Raw genomic sequence first — 14,141 nt, 5'->3', positions numbered from 1 at the left:
GCTCCGAGTCCGGGCGCTGTCTCGAGCGCTTCCCCCACCATCCGCCTGCTGCCGCTCACCCAGTCCTGCACGACGAATTTGCGCGCACACAATTTTGGGCAACTTCCAGTACATCTAAATATTTTTGACCAGGATTTCTGATTTCCAAGTGTTCCTTCTTTTTCGTTGGCCTCTATTTTATTTGTTTGCGGTTTATTTGTAAAAACCTTTGTTAGCAGTTTCCATTTGTGTTCACCTAAAAGGCATAGTTAGTGAAACGTGTATTTCTTTCTATTTTAATAAACTGAGTCAACACGTTTGTTTTTCGTGTAATAGAAAGCAATTGGGATGTTCGTTACGTTGTAGATGTTCGAATAATATGTTAGAAAAGGAATTTGAATTACATTTTATAGTTATATCTTTACTGTGTATGATCAATTTTTCTAAGAACATAGATTGTCGACCAATAGTATGACAAGTCCAGAGGAATTCACGGTTTGCTATTAGTCGTGAGTTGCGTTCGGTGCCGTATTTGACGAGTGTGACTGGGCCCGTACATTAAGACCGTGGGTTATAGCGTATATTTGTCTCATAGCTTACAGCATATCATGAAGATTTTAGAACACGCGGAGTCTCCAGAAGTGTACAAGATTGCGGATATTTTCGGTGTGCTGTCAAAATCTCGATACGCGAAGTTTCTTAGTAGCCTGTAACTAGAATCTTAATAAACTTCACGAATTATGTGTTATTTCTAATTATAAATCTAATACACAAATACAGAAATTAATTTTTAAATACTACCAAAATATTTTAAATATGGCAACGCTTCGAGCTGTATTGCACTTTGGTGATACCTCAGGTAAATGGTAAGGAGCATTTGTTTTCTAAGTAGGTTATACAAGACGATGTTGCATCTTGTAATATATTATTGATTGTCATTTTTCAGTTTCCTTACGGCAGCGTCCTGCCGGAGGGCCAAATTTGAGCCGCAGACTACCCTGAAGCACATTCGATGCTTTCGCCGATTTAGAGATTCTTCGAAGCAAATTGATAGTCCTATCCCGAATGTGCAAATTGAATCAGGCCCTATGCACTTCAGTAGACTATGGAAACCCTTTGGGTTTACCGTTATGGTAAACAGGTGTACAATTTCTTTTTAAAAAATGTTACATTCTATATTTTCTTTATAGTTCAGTGGTGCTACAATAGTTGGTGCAGCTATCTGGGAATATGAGAAGATTCGGAAACAAACATATAGAGTCATCAATCAATATCAGCAGTATCGAATTAGAGTATGTCTAATATAGTACTCTTTCTTTTTTTAGTAATTTAGCATAACTGTCTTAATTTCTATTTTTTAATATGTAGAAAATTGGATGGAGAGGAGAGATGGAAAATTGGTGGAGAAGCTTAACAGATGGGCAAAAAATATTTGTACCTATATGTTTCATAAATGTTCTGATATTCTGTGCCTGGAGAATACCATCATTTCAGGGCACAATGCTTCGTTACTTCTGTGCAAATCCAGCTTCGAGTAAGTGATGATAGATCATGTTGAATGAGTATCAGATACAATGGTTTTTATGAATGTGAACACTATCGTGTTGTATATATAGATATTTTTGTTTGACCCAAGGTGCAACATGTTGGCCTATGTTACTTTCAACATTTTCACATTACTCAATACTTCATTTGGCTGCAAACATGTATGTACTGCACAGCTTTAGCACTGCTGCAGTAGCTGCTCTTGGCAAAGAACAATTTATGGCACTGTATCTATCCAGTGGAGTTATTTCTAGTTTTATCAGCCATGTCTACAAAACTGCTTTCTCTCGACCTGGTCTCTCTCTTGGAGCTGTAAGTAAATAAACTTCTGAAAAAATTTATAATTAAATGGAATGAAATGAGTATTTCGTCTTCCAGTCCGGAGCTATCATGGGGATTTTAGGATTTGTGTGTACTCATTATCCGGATACACGACTCAGTATTATCTTTTTACCCATGTATACTTTCACAGCAGGCGCGGTTTGTATTTCAAATTTCAAAGTAATATTACCAAATGGCTTGTGTCTACAATTCTTTGATTGATGTATTTTAGGCAATCAAAGTTTTAATAGGTATGGATCTTGCGGGTTGTGCTTTGGGGTGGCGGTACTTCGACCATGCCGCGCATTTAGGTGGTGCTTTGTGGGGAATGTAAGTACCAAAACAAAAATATTTTTATATCTGAAGCGGTAATCGTACTTTTCCTAATCAACCTAGATTCTGGCAAATGTGGGGTAACATCAACATCTGGCAAAAACGCGAGCCTGTTTTGACGTTTTGGCACGAATTGCGTAATCCACCACGATCTCCTTAACGATGATTTCTTTTATAGAGCGTCCTTCGATACTGGTAGAGTATCAGCTTACTTAAAACCATGTACATTTTGTAAAACATTATTTATGCAAGTGATGAAAGAATATGAACAAGAATTAATATTGTTGTCAGAAAGAGATATATTAACAATATATTTTTATTGTTGAACCTTTAATTATTTAACACCATGTTTAAATGTAATTAACCACAGAGAAAAATGTTATGGGAATTCTGCATTCTATGGGGGAGGGTATAAGTAATAATTATAAAAATATATCTGTTACCTTTCTCAGACTGACTAAGCACAAAATCAAAGTCCACTTTTTTTACAAAAAAAACAAAACAAAAGGGAGGAAAGACACAGGAGGAACAGGATTAAGAATAATCATCTAGGTATTTTAACTTTTCAAGTGTTTGACATGGTGCTTAATGTGATCTTCGATAAAGGTTGCTATAAAGAAATAGCTATGATCGTAACCTTCTTGCAATCGCAGAATTAAACGTAACTCAGTTTCCTTAGCTGCTGCCAATAAATTCTCAGGTAGCAGCTGCGATTGTTTCAAGAAAATGTCTTCTGTACCCTGTCAAAGGTAAGTGATATTTGACTTAATGAAACCTCACTAATAATAAATTATACTATTACTAGAACTATAACAAACCTGATCAATTAGAATTTCCAAAGGTGGTCCATTGTACTTTTTTGTCAGTTCTACAGCATCGTACTCCTTCCAAGCGATATCACCATGTGTTCCACCCAGATAACCAGAGAAAGCCTTTTGTCCCCAGGGACACTTGCTAGGATTGCTAATGGGAGCAAATGCAGACACTGTTCGGTATTGTCCAGGACTTTTCAGTGCTGCAATAAGAGCTCCGTGTCCTCCCATGCTTCAACATTAAATACAATCTTACCCGAAAACGTCTGCATTGTATACTATCTATTGCTAAACCACTATAACTCTAATAATATAAAAAATGTTTATTAGGCTTTTTTTTTAACGTGAAATTGTAATAGACATTATTGTACCTGTGTCCCATAATAGATTGTCTCTCAGGGATGGTAGGAAACTTTTCGTTAATCAATGCAGGTAATTCTTTTGTAACATAAGAATACATTCTGTAATTATTTTTCCATGGATCCATCGTTGCATCAACATAGAAACCAGCACCAGTTCCAAAATCCCAGCTGTCTTCTTGTCCAGGTATATTAAGTCCTCGGGGACTAGTATCAGGTACAACAATGATGACACCTTGTTCAGCAGCATACTTTTGTGCACCAGACTTTTGTATGAAATTAGCTTCTGTACAAGTTAATCCAGAAAGCCAATAAATAACAGGTACCGAACCCTCCTCCGTCTGCGGCGGTAGAAAAACTCCAAAATTCATTTTACATTTTAGCTCTGAGCTGATGAAGTAAATGTTAGAATATTATATTAGTACTGAAATTGGAATATTATATTTTGAATGATGAAAAAGGAACAAGGAAGTACCTGTTGTGGGTGTAAATCTTTTGCCATCCTCCAAAGATTTTATTGCTAGAAATTTCAGTTATCTCTGACATCTGTAAGGGCATAATATTCGTGTTAAAGGAATAATTGTATAATTGTATAACCTCTCATCATAAGTCAATTTACCCTTGATATAAGAGAAAGGGTCTAGGCTCCGAGATAAATATAGGAATGCCATTGACCTCGAACAAATTCGATAACGAAATACGTAATAGTTATATTCTCTTCGACACACGTGATGCGCAACTTCTATAATACGTACTTATATGTATACATTCCGAAATTCACCCTCAGTATTGCAAGCATGATTGTGTCTCACTGAACTGAGTGTTGACACTAAATTGTGTCTCTCTGATTGTACGCAAGTAAATAAAAACACGACGAAACTTGCCGGCGAATTTCGGAACGTGTAAAATATGTATGTAGAATATGGTGGCTCTAAATGGTGGCTATGTAGTAATGGCGAGAGTGCAACTCGTGCGATTTACCTTGCAGAAATTGTAATTAGCTTGTAATAAACTGGCAGGGCGTGAAGATTTTCTAATTGTAAGTGGCTGAACAGCAAAGACAGCAATCACTCGGGGAAGTGTTTCTAACCCTCGTAACTTGGAACGAAACATAGAATGAGTATGATCGCGCCTCGATCTGCCCCGATCAGCAGTGTCCCCACCATCCTCACTGTGTCATTCTGTTTATCGCTATGAAGGAATAAATCGAGGAACTTTTATAGCCATGCTGTTGCACCAACGCACTATAAGAAGAATTTGATACAGTAATATTACTTCTTTCTCGTACGCAGTTTCCACCACACTTTCCCAAAGTGATTTCCGAAGCACGAGTTAACTTTATTCGAGATCATTAATTACAAAATACTTAATACTAGAGAACTCGCTCGTCTATTTTTTTCTAGTACTGTGTTTGCTGCTCATGCCACTGGAATTATAGCCTTTTGATTTTTCATCACGTTTCTTAGGACGTCTATTCAGTTTTGAAATCGATCTTGTCGTGCTGATGATGTCTGAAAGTATCAATGTTTAATTTTATTGTTCGATATTACGGTTCAGTGACTGCGATCGTACCATCAAACGAAGCCACTACATTGACAATGGCGCCGACACTTTCCCTGAAGGTTGTAAGATCAGCGCGACTTCCGCTTTTAAAAAATCGTTTACTCGAAAAAGAACTTGCGCTGCTACCGCAGCGACTTACAGTTGGGGAAGGTTTAAAATAATTAACGCAAGGTAAAATCATATTCTTTTCGGCAAGGAGCTTCTTCACGTACGGTTCAGATTCTGCATGCCGGATGATAAATTCCATAATTCTCTGAAGAGCTAATCCGTTTTGCTCCTGAAGCTCTCGGACGGCTATATCTTGCTGAAAAAAAAAAGAAAATTTCTAACAAAGTGAACGACAAAATATCGTGGTTGTCACGATTCGTTTACCTCCTGTAACAAAAGCGTATGATCATCGGTACAAGTACACATATTTTGAATGTCTTTAAAGACTTTATGAAGACTCTTATCGGCACGAAATTCCTTCTCTTTCTGTTCGCTGATCTGTTTTTCCAAATTATCGAGATGTCTTTGTTTCTCGAGTTTCTCCTTCTCCGTCCTCTCCAAGTCATCCAATAACTGAGAGTAATTATGTTCCATGGCCTATGCGAATGAAAGCACATAGAAAAGTACAATTGCACTATGTTATTACCCTAGTAACAATCATGGAAATCAGGAATGACTGTCACACAGGTCTGCTGAAAATCTTGCAGGAGACCGCAAGATTTGCGGGAGACATCTGATTGTTACTAGGGTATGAAGACCCTCAGAGACGGGGATCGCGTAAAACTATGAAATGAACAACTTTTAAATCGATTGCCGCTTCTTCCAGAATCGCCTGTTTCTGTCTCATCTTCTGTAAAACGTTGAACATCTCTTCGTCCAATTTCTTCTGCTCAGTTCGTTCGACTCCACTCTCGTCTACCGTCCCCAGGCTGAGCTTGTACTTCTCATTGCAGACGTTCACTATTCTCAGGGTGTTCTCCATACTCTGTATCTCCTGCTCCGTCCTCCTAATTCTCTCGTCCAACCGGTCTCCCTGCTCCTGAAGAAGATACTTCTCCTGGGCACTTTGGACCTTAAAATAGGTGGCCGTCAAGGGCGAGCCATCGGAGGTGCTTCCGAAAGTGCTCATGTAATTGTCATATCGTGTTTGTAACTGCTGAATTCGTATCATCCTCTCTGCGACGGCGCCTCGCAATTCCGAGGATTCGCTGGTGGCCAGCCTCCTTTGGATGTTCAGCGATTCCGTCTGCACCTTTATCTCGGTTTTTCTCTCTTGCATCGCCTGATCATCGTCGATTGCATGTAAATTGACACGGACTGTTTACACACTGTATAGAGTGGAGGAACAACGTCCCGCTAATTAGCACTACTTACCGCCTCTATTTGGACCTTGTACTTTTCTAGATTGTAAACTTTCCTGCCTATCATCGACGTGACTTGCTCGACCTGCGAGACCCGCAGTCGCAGGATGTTCTCCGCGACTTGCTTCTCCTCGTTGAGGCTCTGCATATTTTTCAGCTGCTTCTCACCGCAGTCCATTAACAGTGTCAGGTCTTGCTTTTTATTTCGCAAACGCTGGAGCTCCACGTCATCGTTTGCCAGGCTGTTGGATACTTTTCTCATATCGTGCTGAAAGAATTGCGTGCGGATAACGGAAATTTCAAGAAGCAATTTCATCGGGCAACCGATGGTGAATTGCGGCTCTTACTTCTAGATTTATTATTTGGCTTTGCAATAATTTCGAGATGTCCGTTTTCTCCCGTAGAATTTTCTCAAGCTCTTCTACGGTCTTCCGTTTCTTCTCGACCTCTTCCTTGTCGCGCTCCACCCCCGCCAAGTGCTCCAGTCTCATCTCGTACTTTTGTATCTCGAAATCCAAATTGTACACGGCCTCCTGCTTAGACTCGAGCTCCTGCTCCTCTCTTGTCCGAAACGCCTGCAGGGCATGGATTTTCTTACGCTCGCTTTTTATTTGCAAGTCTAGAATCTTCTTCTGACCCTCGAGGTCCACCAAGCGCTGCGAGGAGCGCAGAGCCAATCCTTGAAGTCTGGTCGCTTCTCGATTAATCAGAGTCCTGTGCTCTTCCTCGGTCTGACAGAGAAAGAAAATGGTTACTGCAACCACTCATAGCACCCTCAGCCAGCTTATTCGACCATTGATCACTCCGTTCAGGTACCTCAATCATACCCTCCAATTGCTTCGTTCTGTCCGCAGTATTGAATCGCTGGCCCTCAATATCCTGTAGCGTTGCTTTTAAATCCAGAACTTGTTTAGCAGACTCTTCCGATTTCTTGCGTTTCATCGAAATCTGACGTTTCTTTTGTTTCGCGTCAGCTTGAATACGTTGAACCCGTCTGGCGAATTCTTTGAGGACTTTCTTTTGGGTGTCAAGCTGAAAAAGGAATCGAGTCAGAGGAAAGATGAAGGTCTAAATGGGATAAGGGAGACTCCCCGAGAGTCGCGCCTTACCTCGAGCGCGCAAGCGCCGATTCCCTCGACGAGTCCATGATGATCCGCCCTAAGGGAGACTAATTTCTCTTCGAGTCGTTTAATCGTTCTTTCAAGTTGCTTGTTGTTCGATATCTGGCTCTCACAGAACTCCTCTGCTTCTCCCAACAGTTGAACCTTCTCTCGGGCAATTTCCCGGAGGTTTTCCATTTCCTAATAACGTTACACTTCCGTTAACCACCAGGAGGGCCCTCCCGATTGTCCAAGAGGAAACGTACCCTCAGCAGTTGTTCCAGAGCGGCATCACGTTGTCGCAGCATCAGTACACTTTGCGTCCATTGTCGTATTAATTGCCGACGTTCCTTCAGGGCTTTCACGTACAACTTGGCGGTCCCGTCGATAACAACTTCCATTTCGTATGCTTCGTTCACGCTCGAGACTATAGCGGCACGATAACGATCCAACTGGCCTTTGAGCCTCTGCCTTCTCAGTTCGAGCTCCTGTTACATCAGAATGCATTTAATTTAAAATCGACCAAGATGCGTGGTTCCCGTGCTGCGAGGATTAAGTTTTATTAACACCTGCCTTAAATTTTTTCTTATCGAGCTTCATATAATTCTCGATAAGCCGACTGTCTTCCTCTTCCCTGGCTAAGGCTTCATCCCATTCTAGCAAACGTTCCTTGTCCAGCCGTGCAACCTTCTCCGAAGCCGCCAGCTTCGTCGTCAGCTTCCTAATTTGAGCCTCCTTCTGTGCGATCCTCTGAGCGATGTCCTTCCTCTCCCTCTGAAACTCTCGGGTCTCCTGAGTGACATTCGAATTGATGCTTTCGGCCGTTCTAAAGAGATGCTCTTCGGCGTCGAGTTGGAGAGAATGCGCCTGAATCAATTTCTTGTTGTGTTCCTGCTCCGCCAGAACGTTTCCCGTGTGCTTCGCTATGGCCTCGACTCTGTTCCGTAGCCGCTCCAGCTTTACGCTCAGGGAAGCCTTGTACGTGCTCTTTCGCTCGATCTGAAAAGCCAAATACGACAATTTTAAGTATCCGAATCGCAGTAGCTTCTCCGAAAGAATACTTCGAAAATCTCACTTCTTCTTCCAGCTGCTTATTTTCCTCGTTGGCAATTGGAATGCGAAATCCATCCGCCCAGCCTAATTCGTTAAGAATTTCTTCGACCGCTAACATCTTCCTCTTTATCGTTTATCGGAACAGTTTCTTACGCTACTGTCAATGATTGCGACTCTTGGAGGTTCTGAATCTGAATGAACACTGGCAATGCTGATTCTATCCTAAGTTTTATAGAATCGATAAATACTAAGCATAAGCGTACGCAAGAGGCTACGGGCGTCCTGGCAACGGGGATGGCAATGGCCGTTGCCATGCAAACAAACAAGGGTGGCTGCACAATTTTATGCAAACTTTCGGTCGCTCGGTGTGTTTCGAGCAATTAAAACATTGCCCATATCTTTAAAAGAATTGGCAAGGGAATCTCGCGAATCATCATTTTTTAATTAAAATGGCCTCTCGATCGAGCGAAACAAAGGTGGCCGCCTGCGCGCGCAACTATCGTCTGCTGCACGGACGCGGCAGCGAGCGAGCACGAATGAAATCGCGCTTCGAAAACTGGATTCTCCAGACGCGTTACCAGCAATCGTGTAACGGATTACGACTAGGAGTCATAAGAAGTACAGAATCCAGCCACAAGATGGTGGTCAGCGTTTCTTGGGTTGCGGCTTTCTGTCGGAAGTACCATGGCTCGGCGCACCGTAAGACTGACTATCGGTATCCCACGAGTGTCGCAGAGTCTTGTGAGCGAATTACAAGAAAATCCACGGAAGATGGACGGACCCCCCTGACTCTGCGGTTCCAGAATGCTGTCAAGTGAAACCAGAGTCCATGGAAGGTGACGATTATCACTGGACTCCTCCAGCATCATCAGTTTATCAAGAGATTCATCATCATCCCTCCCCATACTTCCTGCATATCGACCAGAGAACGTCTGGCTGGCAATAGTCTCTGATCCTGTCTCCTAACCCTTTATTAGCAAGCCACTCGATTGGCATGATGGCTGAGGGGAAAAGCAAGAGAGAAAGAAAAAAGGACAAAGCATGGAGTCCAGGAAGGAGCTCGAGGTAGGCAGCAACAATAGTCTCTTTCACCCTCGACAGAGTAGAGTCCGTAAGAGTAGTCGGCGAAGTAGTCCAAGAATAGTCGGCCATTCCAATAAGGGACTTTCACCGAGCGCCCTTGATGTCTCGGGATTCACCTTCCTTTTTCAAAGCGAGACTCGACGTAACGGGACGTTTCTCGCGACAACGTCGTAGGTGATTCGTCGGGAATTGACGGGAATTGACGGGAATTGACGGGGGATCGTAAAGCCAATGCACTTTAAGGAGCCCACGTTGTTATCTCTCCTTCCTCTTTCCCTTACCCTATTCCTGTTCCTTTCTCAATCCTAAATCTCCTCGCTGCTCTGTCAGAGAATCAACGGACATCGCCGACAAGCGAAGCGTCGTGCCGGGATTAAAGTATCAGGGCGCGCTTAGAGTTCGTTAGGGTCGCGCGAATCAGTTATTCTTCGTGCTCCTCGGGTGAAAAGTGCTATCGAAATGTTGTTAAAGGTCGTACGCCTGGAGAAAAGGGGCAAAAGGTAGCCTAGGTAGTGCCTGCAGAGCAAATGACAATCGCCATGAGAAAATTAGGACATGCGGAGGAATCAGAGAAATTGTAGGAGAAGAAGGGAACGGAGATAGACCGCGTATCACGATATCTATAGAGGAGAAGGAGAGAGAGAGAGAGAGAGAGAGAGAGAGAGAGAGAGAGAGAGAGAGAGAGAGAGAGGGTGTATTGAAAGAGAATCAAAGAAACGTCCTCTTGAAATTGTCTGGCGCGAATGTACGGGTATATATGTATTTATGTATACGTTGTATACGGCGTAGGCGACCCTTGGCCGAAAATCGAGGAATCGATTGGGCAGCGTATGCGAGACGTCCGACGACGTCCCTCCGTGAGTGAGCGTGACTCACGGACGTGACTACTCGGCACGAAATTATCCTGGCCGTTGTCGACGCTCTCTCGTCGGTCCTCTCGTCACGTGCGGACACTGGAGTGCGCGGATGGGGTCGTTGAACGGGCCGGGGGTACCAACTGCCAGCTACCAACGACGACATACGACGTCAACGGCGACGACGACGACGACGACGACCAACCCACTTGCCGAGTCTACCGGTGCGCCTAGACTCGTCCTTTGTCACACTCGGGATGCTTCCTACAAGGCACGAAGCACGGGACACAAGAGTTTCTTCCACGCGACACGAGAGTCGGAATGAAAGAGCCAGAGTCAGTGGGAATAGGGTGCCCGGCCTGTGTGCTCTACGTAACGCTATGTTACGTGTTGCTATATATATATATATATACACACACACACCTGGTCGACGCTGACTTACATTTTAATTGGATCAAAGGACTGGGCGTCAAGTTGAAAATCCAAGGAACACGGACGTGTCTCGATTATTCTCATATAGCGACCTAAATGCGAGACACCCGGAGGCTCTCGAATCTCAGAGGATATTCTTGCGGCGAGGAGGCCGACGGCGATGCCTTCGCCGACAGCTGGGACACCTGGTGTCTCTCGCAGCCCCCGTGATTCCCGGTTCTCGGTTCTCGAATCGAGTGACTTGACATTCCAACGGCACAGCCACCCTTTCTCTCCTTTGTAACCTCTTTACGATAGTCCCGCGGGCAAGCTACTGTCCGTACCCGCTGGCAGTACCCGCAGAGCTTCCCTTCTGCTGGCTGACAATATCAGTTCACTCGGCCCCCGCATCCTCGATCAACTACTGACCATTCTTCGAGTGGCAGGCAGCCCGGACGTGCGGGACAATACTTTCCTCGCGCGACCCGCGCACAGACGAATAACTTTTGCCACGAGTTCTCGGGGTTGCTGGACAATAGTTACCAGGGTCGGGGGCGTTGACCCCCCGAGTGCCACTCCCACACCGCGTTACGTCAGATACCTACTCCACTCCGTGTGCCACTCCACTACTCTGCTCTGCTCTTCTCTTCTCTTCTCTTCTCTTCTCTTCTCTTCTCTTCTCCATTCTCTACCTCTACTCGCGGCGTTGAACGGGGTTGCGACGAGACGCCGAATCCTTTGCGCGATGCTCGAAGGCGGCAATCGCGTCGTCGGATGCGCGCGATCTCGTACTCTCGAATTTTCGAATTGTCCAATTGTCCAGTTGTCCAATTGTCCAATTGTCTAATTGTAGCAACGGCACATTTCAAGAGAGAAGGGCGAGAGAAGAGAGAAGAAATAAGTAGCCCAGGAAGGGTGCTTGTCAATCGACTCGACTAACCACGGATTAAGCTTGCTGGTTGCTGCTGCGGCGCAGGTAATTTCCTCCTTCGATAGGGAAAGAGAATGAAGGGAACGTGGGAAGGTATAGAGGTGAAGAGCGAGATAATGGTGCAAAGCCACGAATCAAGGAAGAACCCGTAACTATCCCCGCATATTAGGCCGGCGGGGAGTTTCGGACCAGACTCCACCGCGCGCGGCAACCTGTTGCAACCCTGATAGCTTCGTAGCCAGCGGGTGGCGGCCAGTTTCTTAGAGCCGATTCTCTCTCTCTCTCTCTCTCTCTCTCTCTCTCTCTCTCTCTCTCTCTCTCTCTTTCTCTCTCTCTCTCTCGTGCGCCCGCGCGCAAACACGAAACTCATATATATAGTCTAATCAGTCCCCTTGTGACTTTTGCATCGAATCGAAATGGAAAACTGTTTCGTAAGAGAAAGATATAGAAACGAAGGTTAACATGCGCTGACTCAAAGGATCAGATAAGCAGGCAGGCAGCAAAAAGGTTAGAAAGCGTAATAGAGAGGGTTGGAGAGAGCCGAAGGGAGAAACAGGATGGAAGTCAGAGAGTCGAAGAGGGTTACGAACAAAGGATGCATTCACGCATCGGATGGCCGTGAGCGGCAGGCAAGGGTGGAAGTCACCCTGGCGGAACGAGGAGAGGGTTCCATCCAGCCGGTTCGAATAACTCTCGGGGCTGTCTCGAATTTTTCCACTGCCGGTCACGGTCACGGTCACGGTCACTGGCTCTCGAGGGGTTTTGTCCTCCCGATTCGGCCGGCTACCTCTGCTGCACCAATAATGGAAATCAATCTCATCAAGGAGCATCCCTTCCTGCTGCTGCGTGTTATCGCGTGTTATCGCGTGTTATCGCGTGTTGCACCACCGCGAAGATGCTCTCCTGCCTGCGCGCGGTGGATAAACGAAGAAGGAAAATTAAGACAAGACGATCGTGAACAGGTAGTAGAGGTAGTAGAGGTAGTAGAGGTAGTAGAGGTAGTAGAGGGCTTACTGACGTTTTACATACGCTTATGCGAGTTGGAGCGAGTCGCTAAGGCAGAAGGGAACGAGGAGGAAACGGGGCCAGGGCATGCGGGTCGGGGTCGGGTCGTGCATATCGATTACTGAATTACATGAATTTTTCATACTTTTCAACAATTTCGAATTCCTGCAGTACGGGAGTCGTTTGAAAGCCGAAAATTTACACCTGGTTTCTCGTTCTTCAGGATCCTCTTGCCTGTGCAGCTTCTCCTTCTTCTTCTCTCGCTCTCTCCTGTGCTCTGCGTACTTCAGAGTCCTCCTCTTTCTCTGGATGGAATGAGTGCCATCTGACACAGCTGGTCAGTGAGTTCCTCGAGTGTTGTGCAGCGGTAGGAACGAGGAATGAGAAAAGTCGGATACGACGAGAGGCAGGGAAAAGTCTGAAAGAGCGATAGGGGCGAGCGGTAAGAGGGGGCGGGGGGGGGAGAAGAGAAAGGGATATAGATGCGATAGAGAGAGAGAGAGAGAGAGAGAGAGAGAGAGAGAGAGAGAGAGAGAGAGAGAGAGAGAGAGAAGGGGGGAGCAATTGGTAATCGAGGAATCCGGGAACCCAGAACCGTTCGGTTGGCTGCCACAGACACAAGGTCGTTGTCCTTGGGAGATCAACGACCCTTGGTAGAGGGATGGCGGTAGGCGGGGGGTAAGCGGGTGTAGGCAAGCAGAGGGCCCAGCGGCAGCCACCATCCTGGAATCAGGGGCTGTGGGATCTTGAGGGTTCGGCTGCTTAGAGTGAGGGTTTGGGTTAGGGCCGGATAACGATTAAGATAGGGATTGGGATAGGGGTGCACAAGGGAGCCCGTCGTCACGCATGATCAGCGCCCCGCATCGAGGGTAGCCAGCTTTTATTTTTAGTCCACGTTGGGAACCACCTGTTGAGACTGCGTGAAAGTCGCTCCGAGCCGGGCTCTGACTTTATTTTCGGAGCTCAGTTAATTTCAAGTATCCTGGAGGCTTCCTGCGCCGCCATCTCGAGCACCTCGGCCACAAGAGCCATTTAACGGCATGAGCAACGGCATGACGTGAGGATTCTTCCGTTCTTCCGTTGGACCGTTCCTCCTTGGGTGGACCCCAGTGCACCCCAGTGCATCCCAGTGTACCCACCGTCGACCAGGAGGACGAACAACGGCGAGCCACAGCGAGAGCCTCCCTTGCACATGCACACACGCCACAGGCCAGAGAGCAACGTCCCGAGTCACCCTCTTAATTTATTCAGCACGTTACGATCCCCTCGCGCTCTCTCACTTACTTCGGCCACTCTCTCTCTCTCTCCTTCTCTCCTCCTCTCCTCCTCTCCTCCTCGACTTATCTTCAAAGTGATCGGTCACTCCCTGAAGCGGACTCTCCTACGGGAAACCGTCTAAAGCAGGTTGAGGACCGGACGTGACTCCAAAGGGAAGAGGACGCG

General features: G+C 45.6%; 3 protein-coding genes across 5 annotated transcripts; 1 reads left to right on the top strand and 2 right to left on the bottom strand.

The window, feature by feature from the left end:
• Positions 1–570: 570 nt before the first annotated feature.
• LOC107274245 (presenilins-associated rhomboid-like protein, mitochondrial) lies at positions 571–2,512 on the top strand. 2 transcript variants are annotated; one of them, XM_015753194.1, is made up of 8 exons: positions 571–845; positions 926–1,112; positions 1,170–1,271; positions 1,348–1,513; positions 1,616–1,836; positions 1,903–2,004; positions 2,078–2,175; positions 2,242–2,512. In XM_015753194.1, the coding sequence occupies exons 1-8, from the start codon at positions 796–798 to the stop codon at positions 2,336–2,338; spliced, it is 1,023 nt and encodes a 340-aa protein (XP_015608680.1). In that variant the 5' UTR covers positions 571–795; the 3' UTR covers positions 2,339–2,512. The 2 variants fall into 2 exon arrangements, with proteins under 2 accessions (XP_015608680.1, XP_015608681.1); XM_015753195.2 differs by having other exon boundaries at positions 616–838.
• Positions 2,490–4,742, bottom strand: LOC107274246 (S-formylglutathione hydrolase). Of its 2 annotated transcripts, XM_025091512.1 has the most exons (6): positions 4,625–4,742; positions 4,331–4,540; positions 3,825–3,895; positions 3,362–3,739; positions 2,997–3,222; positions 2,490–2,918 (listed from the first exon to the last, which is right to left on the bottom strand). In XM_025091512.1, exons 2-6 carry the CDS (start codon positions 4,460–4,462, stop codon positions 2,736–2,738), a joined length of 990 nt encoding a protein of 329 aa, XP_024947280.1. In that variant the 5' UTR covers positions 4,463–4,540; positions 4,625–4,742; the 3' UTR covers positions 2,490–2,735. The 2 variants fall into 2 exon arrangements, with proteins under 2 accessions (XP_024947280.1, XP_015608683.1); XM_015753197.2 differs by lacking the exons at positions 4,331–4,540; positions 4,625–4,742 and adding an exon at positions 3,969–4,280.
• Positions 4,619–9,010, bottom strand: LOC107274239 (coiled-coil domain-containing protein 39). Its single transcript, XM_015753175.2, has 11 exons — positions 8,437–9,010; positions 7,935–8,360; positions 7,628–7,849; positions 7,371–7,562; positions 7,078–7,293; positions 6,609–6,992; positions 6,275–6,529; positions 5,700–6,182; positions 5,285–5,497; positions 4,922–5,216; positions 4,619–4,860 (listed from the first exon to the last, which is right to left on the bottom strand). Exons 1-11 carry the CDS (start codon positions 8,530–8,532, stop codon positions 4,739–4,741), a joined length of 2,904 nt encoding a protein of 967 aa, XP_015608661.1. The 5' UTR covers positions 8,533–9,010; the 3' UTR covers positions 4,619–4,738.
• Positions 9,011–14,141: the final 5,131 nt, after the last annotated feature.

This window comes from Cephus cinctus, unplaced genomic scaffold (assembly GCF_000341935.2).
Source record: "Cephus cinctus unplaced genomic scaffold, Ccin1 Ccin1_scaffold2559, whole genome shotgun sequence".
Classification (NCBI taxonomy): domain Eukaryota; kingdom Metazoa; phylum Arthropoda; class Insecta; order Hymenoptera; family Cephidae; genus Cephus; species Cephus cinctus.
Note: the sequence above shows the minus strand (reverse complement) of the source record. Positions and strands in the feature narration are given on the sequence as shown.